At 49.8% G+C, this 11,429-nt stretch overlaps 2 protein-coding genes across 4 annotated transcripts in view; one reads left to right on the plus strand and one right to left on the minus strand.

Moving 5' to 3' along the window:
* Positions 1–4,392, plus strand: part of Col6a2 (collagen type VI alpha 2 chain) — a 28,365-nt gene extending 23,973 nt beyond the window's left edge. The window contains exon 28 of one of the 2 annotated variants that reach the window (XM_028773925.1): positions 3,325–4,392. In XM_028773925.1, the coding sequence (XP_028629758.1) occupies positions 3,325–3,923 (599 nt within the window). In that variant the 3' untranslated portion in view covers positions 3,924–4,392. Of the gene's footprint in view, positions 1–24; positions 670–3,324 lie in introns of those variants that run through there. The other variant, XM_028773926.1, reaches the window with a different exon arrangement.
* Positions 4,393–9,446: 5,054 nt separating this feature from the next.
* Ftcd (formimidoyltransferase cyclodeaminase) overlaps positions 9,447–11,429 on the minus strand; it is a 13,463-nt gene continuing 11,480 nt past the window's right edge. The window contains exons 14-15 of one of the 2 annotated variants that reach the window (XR_003712255.1): positions 10,378–10,571; positions 9,447–9,573 (exon numbers count right to left, since the gene is read on the minus strand). Coding sequence is in view for 1 of the 2 variants with exons in the window: in XM_028773985.1 (XP_028629818.1) it covers positions 10,485–10,571 (87 nt within the window). In the remaining variant the exon portion in view is untranslated. Of the gene's footprint in view, positions 9,574–10,234; positions 10,572–11,429 lie in introns of those variants that run through there. The other variant, XM_028773985.1, reaches the window with a different exon arrangement.

The following is an 11,429-nucleotide window of genomic DNA, read 5'->3' on the forward strand; positions in this document are numbered from 1 at the left end:
TCTTCTCTGGACACTCCCTTGCAGATGAACCATGGCCTGGCAACAAGCCCCCGGTCACCTTCCTCCGCACGGAAGAGGGTCCGGACCCCACCTTCCCCAAGACCATCCCCCTGATCCAGCAGTTGCTAAACGCCACGGAGTTCACACAGAACCCAGCTGCCTACTCCCAACTGGTGGCTGTGATGGTCTACACCGCCGAGAGGGCCAAGTTCTCCACAGGGGTCGAGCGGCAGGACTGGATGCAGCTGTTCATTGACACTTTTAAACTGGTGCACAGGGATATCACAGGGGACCCAGAGAGCGTGCTGGCACTCTGCTAAAGCCTCCGGTTTCACTGTGGCCAGATAGCCAGAGCTAACCCCTCATTTCTTAAAGATTCCCAGGGCTGCCGCCACAGGCTGGGGCCTTAGGTAGTGGGAACCTAGGAACCTGCCCTCCCACTCCTGAGAACAGAAGTCTAGAATCGTATGTCTTTAATATGATACTCTCTGAAGGGTCCCTCCTGCTTCCTCCAGCCTCTGGTAGGGCTTCCATCCTTGGCTTGTGGGGCACACCTCTCCAGTATCACTTCTATCTTCCCATAGACTCTTTTCTTTTTATCCCTGTGTCCCCTTCTCCTCCTCTTCCTCTCCTTCTTCTTCCTCCTCCTCCGTTCTCCTCCTTCTCCTCCTCTTCCTCATCTTCCTCTTTCTCCTTCTCCTCCTTCTCTTCTGCCTCCTCCTCCTACTACTCCTCATCTTCCTCCTCCTTCTCTTCCTCCTCTTTTCTCTTCTTCCTCCTCCCCTTCCTCTTTCTTCCTCTTCCTCTTCTTCTTCCTTTTCTTCCTCTTTCTCCTCCTCTTTCTCCTCCTCTTTCTCTTCCTCCTCATCTTCCTCCTCTCTTTCCTCCTCCTCCTCCTCCTCCTCCTCCTCCTCCTCCTCCTCTTGTTTTGTGTTTTGTTTTTAGAGACAAGGTTTCTCTGTATTACAGCCTTGGCTGTTCTGGAACTTGCTTTGTAGGCCTGGAACTCACAGAGATTTGCCTGCTTCTACCCTGCCCCGCCACCCCCCAGTGCTGTCTACACCCCGCTTTGCTCTCTTCTTTTTTTTTTACAAGGACATCAGTGATTGAAGGCCCACCTTAAGCCCCAGAAGCTCACATGTGGCAAAGGACTGTACCATCAGGATTATATTAAGGTTCTGTCCAGCTGAGAAGCCCTGTGTTTGAGAACACATACGGGGGTGATGCTATTTGAATGCTTAGGGAGGTCCCCCTGTCCTGGTCCTGTCTGGGCCCCATGTTTGGTGTCAGGTATGTGATCATGACTCATAGAAAACATGGGACTGTAACAAGGGACTTCATGTGTCTCAGCAACTGTCATATCCATTAGGTCAAAGTCCCTGTGTGCCCCAAACACCAAGCTGTGGGCCCAGCCTGGTCTCTGTATATGAAGGCATCTTGAGGATAGTGTATGACAGGCAGAACTTTTGAGACCCTCAGCCACCTGACTAAGAACCATAAAAGCATCCTCTTCCAATATGGGGAGTATCAAGGGACCCATGCAAAGTCACTAGCCACCAAGGCAAGTTCATGAACCTGGCATGTTCTGACTGAGCTCAAGGGACCTCATCAGGTCAGACAGATGTCTTCGAACTCATCTGTGCCCCTCTCTCCCAGGGTGAGGCTTATCCTCCTGGGAGGGTGACATCCCAGAGCAGGCTAGGGCTAGACTCTCTGCTGTGAGGTTACAGGTAGAAGAAGGAAACCCCACAGAAACAGAGCATAGAGCCCACTCCTGAGTTCCCAAACTCCCAACTGCTTTTGTATTTTCACTGGAGTCCCCTGGTCTCCTCCAGGCCCTGTAGATGTTGATGTTAATGGACAGTGGTCAAGCCAGCAGCCCTCACTGCCTGCCTGCCTCTGGGTTTTGTGGTAATAACTGTGAGGGGGGTCGGTCAGTTATGAGGAGCTAGGAAATCCAGTCGTCTCCCAAAATTTTCTCGACATCCTGAGCAGATTCCAGAGATGGTGGACAATAAATAAGATATGTGGCTATCAAGCTCAGTAAGAAAGACCCTGCCCGTCAGGGCCACTACCTGACTCTAGGGCTCAGACTCAGAGGTAGTGAGCAATTGTAAACGTTTTATAAAAAGATGAAATCTGTAATGATGCGTTGCTGTGGTCAAATGGCAAGTTGGGCTAGCATACACTGGGATGAACCCTCACAGACAACTAAAGTCTAGGGGAAAGGAAGGGTGAGGATCAGATGGGGTAGGGGTGGGGTAGGTACTCCGGCAGCCAGGTCTTGCCTCAGCCTTCTTGGTCATACGTGACTGGAGTCAAGCTGTTCTTATTGTGGTTCCCTGGGGTCCCGAATGCCTGGTGGGCTGAAGTCATATTCCCCAAGGAAGAGCCAAGATGGATGTCTGGTGAATAGACAGCAAGACCCTAGCCTCCTGTGGTCTCTGAAACCTCTGTGTGTGTGTGTATATGTGTGTGTGTGTGTGTGTGTGTGTTCTCAGCTCCCATAGTGCTATGTGTCTGGGCTGGTGACTACTCACCAGAGGAAGGGGTAGGCACCTCTTGGTAGCATTGAACCCACCATGGTCGTGTCTGAATTGCTTCAGCCATACTAAATATATATTGCTATATATTTGGTATATAGCAGTATACCAAGGCTACAGTGAATGCCAGAACACATGGGTCCTTCCTCTTTCTGGGAGATATATGGTTCAGACAGTCCAGGTGACTCAGAAATAAGTGACCTCTAGGAGAGGGAGTCAGGTTCAGGGGCCTTAACTTTTTTTTTTAAGATTTATTTATTTTATGTATGTGAGTACACTGTCGCTGTCTTCAGACACACCAGAAGAGGGGATCAGATCCTATTACAGAGGGTTGTGAGCCACCATGTGGTTGCTGGAAATTGAACTCAGGACCTCTAGAAGAACAGCCAGTGCTCTTAACCACTGAGTCATCTCTCCAGCCCCAGGGGCCTTATCTTGACCCTCCCACCAGAGAGTGACCTTTATGTGAATAACAGAACCTTGGGCTGAGTGAGAGTCCCAGATTGATGGAGGGTGAGACCATGCTTGGTGACAAAAGATGAATCTTCTGGCCTCTAGCCAGATTTCCAGTCCTCTAGTTTGGGGACATTTAAGAAAAAGTTCCAGGGAGCAGTAGACATACGCCCAAGGAGCTGCTCTGTTGAGGTCTCTATTGGTGACTGAGTGATGCTCCAGAGTCCCACGACCTGGGATCCAATAAGCAGGTTGTGTGCAGAAATGGGATGAGTTTCAAGCTGGCTACCCCTTGCCTGCCTGGTCCCACCTTACATCTTCCCTGCAGAGCTTTATGTGGCCCAGTGCACACAACGGCCCGTGGACATTGTCTTCCTGCTGGATGGCTCGGAGAGACTGGGCGAGCAGAACTTCTACAAGGCACGGCGCTTCGTGGAGGAGGTGTCACGGCGCCTGACTCTGGCAGGAAGGGACGACGACCCGCTCAACGCCCGCATGGCCCTGTTGCAGTATGGCAGCCAGAATCAGCAGCAGGTGGCCTTCCCACTGACCTACAATGTGACCACCATCCACGAGGCACTGGAGCGAACCACCTACCTCAATTCCTTTTCTCACGTGGGATCGGGCATCGTGTACGCCATCAACAACGTGGTGCAGGGGGCACGGGGTGGGGCACGGCGTCACGCAGAGCTCTCCTTCGTCTTCCTCACGGATGGCGTCACGGGCAACGACAGCCTGGAGGAGTCGGTGCACTCCATGCGGAAACAGAACGTGGTGCCCACCGTGGTCGCTGTGGGCGGTGATGTGGACATGGATGTGCTCACCAAGATCAGCCTGGGTGACAGGGCGGCCATCTTCCGGGAGAAAGACTTTGACAGTCTGGCCCAGCCCAGCTTCTTCGACAGGTTCATCCGCTGGATCTGTTAGCACCGCCATGCTTGGCCATCTCTTGACCAACTCCCCATCTGTGGTGCTAATAGGACCCTAGCCCTGCCGGTTGCAGCTAGACGGTATACTTGGGTCTTTCTAGAAAGTGAAAGCCCTTCTCCCAAGGTCAGGACAGAAGGACTCTGAACCCAAAGCCCCTTACCTACCTTCAGTTCCCTTGGCTTCCCCTCCCGACGTCCCCATTCTACCTATACCTTGCCCTTAAGCGTTGGAGGATTCCAGAGTCTTCCTGCTGCCTGTTTCCCACAGCCTCTGTCCCTCGCTTCCCTTTCCACTTCATGCATCCGCTAGTTCCTTCTGAAGGCTGTCTGCTGCCCTGCACCAGTCCTGTCCGGGGCCCTCTCTTTCTCTGCCCATTATTTCCTATCTCAGGAGATCAGACCTGAGAGCCCCATGTCACATACCCAATGGCCCAATAAAGGTTTTGAGCCTCCCTGTTGCTACCAGATCCCCAGCGTCTGTGCCCAATAGGGTCTTATCCCAGGTAGGTACCACACACACTAGCTCTCCTTTTCACTCTAAGACGGCACTCTGGATATTTACATGCCCACCAGTTAGCCACCCTTCATGGGGACAGGGACTACAAAAGGTACTACACTGTCCCTAATGAATATTTAGCACAGCCTCAACATAGACTCCATCCCGGCCAGTGAATGTCAACTAAAATTGCCATCCTGTGATCGTGAGCTGTCTCTTAAGCCTGTGATCAGGGCAGGGTGATCTCAGACTGCCAGGTGGCTTGAATAGAACTCTTATGGAAGGATAGATGAATAGTGGGTTATGGGTGGATGGGACAAATGACCATCAAAAGACAGTCTATTTCAGTGTGGGTTATTTGGGGCAAATGACCATCAAAAGACAGTCTATTTCAGTGTGGGTTATTTGGGGTTGCTCATGTCCCAGGTATTCCACACTTAGGCTCCCGGAGGTGTCACATAGAACTGTGGGTTTTCCAGGACAGGGGCTGTGCTGAGTCAAACCTCCATGACTAAGTGTGGGGACCAAATGGTCTAGAGTGTACTGTCTTGGGTTACAGTATGACTGAGAGAGAATGGCTTACCTGATATTCACAAGACCCTGGGTTTTAACCTAGCACAGGAAGACAGGAGAAAAGACCAAAGAAGAACTAGAAGTCAGGGGAAGAGGTGGAAGCTTCACAGACATGGAGGCCAGAAGTCCAGGTGTGAGGTGTGGGTGGGGCTGGGACCCTCTGCCTGCACCACGGAGGGTCTATCCTCGGCCTCAAGATGGCCATCTCCTTGTCTTTGGCAGCAGACAGTGTCACAGTAGTCCCTATGAGACATTCTTTCTGTATTCATCTATCCAAATTGCCCTCTTTCCAGTTCTTTTCAAAGATGGATAAACGTTTACCGAGCCTCTTAGTTTCCAACACGAGGCGCTAGGAAAGACGGTGCTACTTTGCAGCATTTTACACAGATCTAGAGACATACTTTCATTCAGCTCCAGGAGTTTAGGAGGACTTCTCTTTCCCAGAAGTTGGACCAAGCAAACTGGTGTTGACTCCTTGGGTCTTCCCCTAACTCCTCCCTTATTGTAGTACCGAGCTCTAACTAGTCGTCCAGGAATGGGGCAGATCTTACCACTATGTCTGGTAGTGTAGGTCCAAAGCCCTGCCACCCCAATCAATAGCCACTAATTCCACTTCCAAAGTGAGTGATGCTGGTGGAATCTTGGCATCAAGCCATCCTCTCCCTCTCTCCAACACGCATTCTGGCTCACTCTCCAGCCCAGCCTTCTTCCCCTCCCCCGGCTCACAGCCATGCCATGCCCACCCCCGCCGACGTCTAAACCTCTGATAATGCTGCCTGCTCCAACCTAAAGACAAGGACTTGGTGTCTTTGTACTTATTTGGATATTGGTATCAACTGCAGTCATTTCCTATTGCATTCCTTTATGCGTGGTCTCTCTCAGGACCTTTTTAGATTTTTGTCCATTGGGTGGACCTTGCCCATTTCTTTTGGTCTATCTTCATTAAGACCCATGCTCTTCACCCGCCGAACACTTAGTGCTTTGGGTATACTCACAATGCTTGCTTTAAAAACATGTTTACAGGCTGTAGTCACGTGGTTCTTATTAGCATCCTTGGCTACGTTTCATTGTTTCCTAATACCTTACTCATCACAAGAAGTGGCTTTCAGCTGTGGTCCTGCAGCAACTTGCTAGCGTCCCTCTCAGGCAGCTACTCTACAGCCTATATACCTGCTGAGGAATTGCTCCTCTCCCTGCTGCTTGCTTTATTCCAAATTGCCCTTTTTAAGGATGCTAATCTTAGTGAGTTGGGGCTCTCCCACCTCTAGTAAAAAATCTCTTTGCAACAAGTGACATTTGCAAAGAGTTTCTTTCCATGTAAGGCCATACTCTGAAGTATGGGGCTTTGGAAGTCAACACAAAGAACCATCCCTCCCATATTAACACTCTGACAGGATGTCATGAGCTACTGGTTGACACTCCACCTCTGCCCATATGACCACACAACCCTCATGCAGAAAAGCCCTAACCCTAAACCCATCTCCCTACCAAGAACCACATAAAGCATTAGCAGTAAACCCACCTGTTACCTACTTTAAATCCCTGTAATCAGAGAGTTAAGCCAACACCACTGTGCATTCACTAGTAATTCCAGGAGCTGGGAATGTGGGAAGACTGTGGAGACCTCTCTCTACTCACAGGAGTTTTGAGCACAGGACTATAACAGCGACCTCTCTCGGACAAAATGAACATCTTTCACTGTGACACAAGACCCTGCCACAGCCCCAGAGTGGCATGAAAACCAGTCTCAAAGAAGGGACTTCTCATACATCAGTGATGTAGGAGAGGGATCCGTTTGCAGCCGTTCCCCACCAGCAATTGCTACTGAAGCCCCTTCGCTACCATCCCTATCCCATATCCCCATACCACAGTCCCCTGGAAAACAGCCCTTTATCAGTATGAACCATCACACTTTTACCAACATTCTCATGAAAGTAACCCCCTCCCCTGCATCTCCTTACCAATACGCTCCTGTCAACACTGCCTGACAGCCATGCACTCATTAACATCTCATGGGGCCTATTAAACATCGCTATGTTAATATACTTCCATCAGTGTCTACACCCCTGTATCCTCAACCATATCTGTTACCACCCACAATGCACAGACACACACACAGACACACGCACACGCATCTCCCCAAGTCTGATACCACTACCTCTGCACAGAAGCTATCGCCTTCCCCCATACCAGCATCCTCTACCACTGTCCCCTCCTCAGATTCTCCCCATCAGTAGCATGTTCTTACCATCCCTCTACAATTTCTCTTCATGACCCTCCCCTTACCATCACATTCCCTCAACTCACTTCCTTCCCCTCAGCATCTGCCAGTCATGACTTTCCAATCACCTCCCACCTTTCCCTCAGTACTACCCTTTACTAAGTTCCCCCGAGCTCATTCCCCTCATCAGACTCCTCTCACTACTTCCCTCATCAGGATCCACTCCCACCTTCCCCTCACCAACATCGCCTCTCATATTCCCCCAAGAAAATCCCTCTCAAATAGGACCAAACCATATTTCTCTTGCTGTTGTGGGTCCTTCCAATGTTCCCTTGCTTGGTGGCCTTCAGACCTCTATGGTACTGACTTGGGTCAGAGTTCAGGAACCTGAACAGTAATGGAATAGGTAGTAGCCAGTCCCTACCCACCCTCCAAATGCATGCAAGACCATTTTCAGATGCTCCCAGGATGCTGGCTATACCATCCTAGACTTCTTTCCACCACAGCATGGTCAGTCAATCTCACACCCTGCTTTGGGGTCATGAGAGCCACTGTTCTAGTTAGTTTTCTTTCCTCTGATGAAACAGGGACAAAAAGCAACTCTGGAAGGAAAGAACATGCTTGGCTTACACTTCCGTGTCACAGTCCATCGTCCAGGGAAGTTGGAACAGGAGCTCAGACAGAAACTGAAGCAGAAGCCATCAAGGAATGCTGTTTCCTGGCTCGATCCCTCTGGCTCATGCCCAGCCAGCTTTCCTATGTAACCCAGGACCACCTGCCTAGGGTTAGCACTGCCCACAGTGGTCAGAGTCTTCCCACATCAATTAACAATCAAGGCAATTCCCCCACAGATTCAGCCACAGGCCAATCTGATCTGGGCAGTCACTCAGCTGAGACTCCCTCTTCCCCGATAACTCTTGGTTGTAGCCAAACTAAGCACAATGTCTCTTCGTGAAAATGATAACATGCCTAGCTACTCCACCTACATATCCCTGTGATAGACATACTAGAGGGAAGAGTTTTAACTCAACCTTCTCTGCCATTCTGCAGCCTCTCTGGGTTGCTACTCCATTTCTCGGTTACAGTACTGGGGATACAGCTAGGGTTGGAACCTAAGTCCATTAGGCATCTCTGCCTGAGGAAGGGATAAAGGAAGCCATGCCCTGGAGAGAGAAGTCTTCTAAGCCTCTTTTGTGTGGCTCCTTTGTGTGATGGGCAAAGCCTGGGTTAGGCTGGGATTGGGTACTGATCTCCTCAGTCCTCAATGTCCCTGGATCTCAGGAGAAGAATGCAGAATCCTCATCAGTCGGCTTCCTCTCACGACGGCCCCAACCCTGGGTGGGACCCACATTTGAGATGGGCAGCTCAGACAGCCATGAGAGATCCCATGGGACACAGCAATATACCAACGGCCTCCATGGTCCTCTTTCATCCACAAGCACAGCCATTGCCTGGTTCTGCATACAGACTGTGGAAGGCTTCTCCCACAAAGCTCTGAGCCAATGACCTTCCCCACTGAAGTTCTATGGAATCCTAAACTCCAGAAAGGAGCAATCCCCCTGTGCTGGTATGGCATCAGCCTTTTTCAGCCTAGTTCTTCCAAAGCTAGGGTCCTGTATCCCCCATCCTACACACACACACACACACACACACACACACACACACCACACACACCACACACACCACACACACCACACACGCACGCACACACACACGCATGCACCCATGCATATGCGCGTCCTCTGAGACCCAAGTCGCTGCTGTAAAGGACAAAGAGAATGAGCCCTGAGAGGTGCTTAGGCAAATGCTCTTGGAGGGCAGCAGAGGGCAAACCCACTGAGTCACAGTGGTCATCTTTGTCCTGTCTCCAGCAAAAGCACAGGCATTTTTTTTTACACACAAATTGGCCAGGGCCTCTCATCAGAATTGGCCTGGCCCTTCCAAGCACCTTGTTAGGTACGGTCTAATTTGTAGGAACATCCTGCACTGAAGGATTCCACCCCTTTGCCTGCAACCCGTGGGAAATGTCTGTCCATGTTGCTTCCCCTGGTTGATGATGTTCCCTTCCCAGAAACGAATGACTTAAATTTCCAGATAGCCCATCTGTCTTTAAAAGGCATTTAGAGTCCCTGCCTCACTTAAGAAGAATGTACCACCCTCTGTTTTCTTTTTATAGCCTGTGTTAATGAGTACAACCATACTTGGGAGAGTTTTTCATGGACTGGGGCATCTGAAAGTCACTGGGATGGTTTATTAGTGATAGAGATTAGAGAGAAAGGAAGTGACGAACAGGACATCTGAGGATGGAGGATGAGGTGAGTCCCCTTGAAGGTGGTATGGAAGGTAGGTGTAGACTGTCTGGTGAAGAAAGAGAATACTCTCACAGTCCTCAGGAGCCAGACACCTCTCCAATGGGAGGGGTGCACTACAGCTTCTGTTCCTTGCTACAGTCTACAATCATCTGAAGGGGGGGGGGATCTCAATTGAGAAGATGCCTCCATAAGATATGGCTGTGAGGCATTTTCTTAATTAGTGATTGATGACGGAAGGACCAGCCCTTTGTGGGTAGGGCCACCCCTGGGCTGACGGTCCTGGATTTTATAAGAAAGCAGGCTGAGCAAGCTGTGAGGAGCAAGCCAGTAAGCAGCATCCCTCCATGGCTTCTGCATCAGCTCCTGCCTGCAGGTTCCTGCCTTGTTTGAGTTTCTGTCCTGACTTCCTTTAATGATGAACAGCCATGTGGAAGTGTGAGACAAATAAACCCTTTCCTCCCCAACTTGCTTTTTGATCATGGTGTTTTGTCACAGTAATGGTAATCCTAACTAAGGCAATAGTGAGGAATCCAGTGCTCAGCGTATACTAATACTGGATGCGTCCCTCATAAATCCTGCATCTGGGAACCCTGGGGCTGGGGCTGGGGCTTTGAATTCATCACAGATCAAGGGGGTTCCCTGGCTGTGCTCCCAACCGCAGTCTCAGTCCTTGATCATGGCCCCCAAACCCAAGCACACCAGGCAGATTTGTGTTCAGAATTTACTAGAAGCCACAGATACCAGAGGATGGTAGGATACCACCCCCAATCAGGCCCTACCATACCCTATCCCCAATCACCTCTGTTACATCTTCTGATCCTACATAGATAGTTGTGAGTAGAGCCCCAACCTGAACCTGCTGATGTCATGGCTCAGTCTTCCCCCCAAGCAAGGCTTGGACTGCTTAAGATAGGTAAGGAATGTTAGAAGTTGGACCATTCACTGGGGGAGGTCTCTTCATTCCTTCCGGGCTGCTAGGCTACTCAGCACCAGTGCAGCCTGGGTCTTGGCTTCCTGCAGAAGGCTGAAGATTCGATGTTGTATCTGACAGACATAGAGGGATACGTCACCCTACAACCTCAATCATTGACCCTCCACAGGCTCCCATCCGTTTTTTTCTGCTTCTCCCCAGACTGCAGAGGGTAGAGCTGTGTCCGTAAGACCCAGATGGGCAGGACTCACATGGTTCATACTGTCTAAAGTCAGTCAGGGAGGGGCTGGACCCAAAAGATATCCAATTGCTAGCATGCCACATAAGAAATGAGCCCTTAAAAAGGCATTTTCAAATTAGTCATGAAACAACAGATGCTTTAAAATGGGATAGGGAACAGTTGTGTCCACTGATTGACAGGGACTTCCTTCAAAGCAGTGGAACTTGCTAGAGTGGTGGCTATATACCATTATGGATGTGCAAAAACTCTGTGTTGTATACTTTAAAATCGCAATTTGTACGCTCCATGAAATTTACCGCAATACTACAATAAAATTGTCATGTGGTTGTTATGAATGCTGAGGTTCATTTCTTAAAGGCTTTGTTTTTCCAGCCCCTAGGTGTTGGTGCTCGGGGGTCCCTAACCTGGAGTGGCCAAGCTTTCAGTTCTACTAATAGAACAGGAAATGTGGTGTGAATATTGAGGTGCTGTCTAACATCTCTTCATCTCCTAGCGTGGCTGGACCCATGGGAAGAAGAATATCAAAGTATGCCATCAGGCTTCTCATCCCCATGGCCCCTGAATGGATGGATGGATGGATAGATAGATAGATAGATAGATAGATAGATAGATAGATAGACAGATAGATAGCAGATGGATGGATGAATAAATGGATGGATAGATGGATGGATGGATAGGTAGATTAGATAGATAGATAGATAGATAGATAGATAGATAGATAGATAGATAG

The sequence above is a fragment of the Grammomys surdaster genome, unplaced genomic scaffold (genome assembly GCF_004785775.1).
Source record: "Grammomys surdaster isolate TR1022 unplaced genomic scaffold, NIH_TR_1.0 237, whole genome shotgun sequence".
NCBI classification, from domain to species: domain Eukaryota; kingdom Metazoa; phylum Chordata; class Mammalia; order Rodentia; family Muridae; genus Grammomys; species Grammomys surdaster.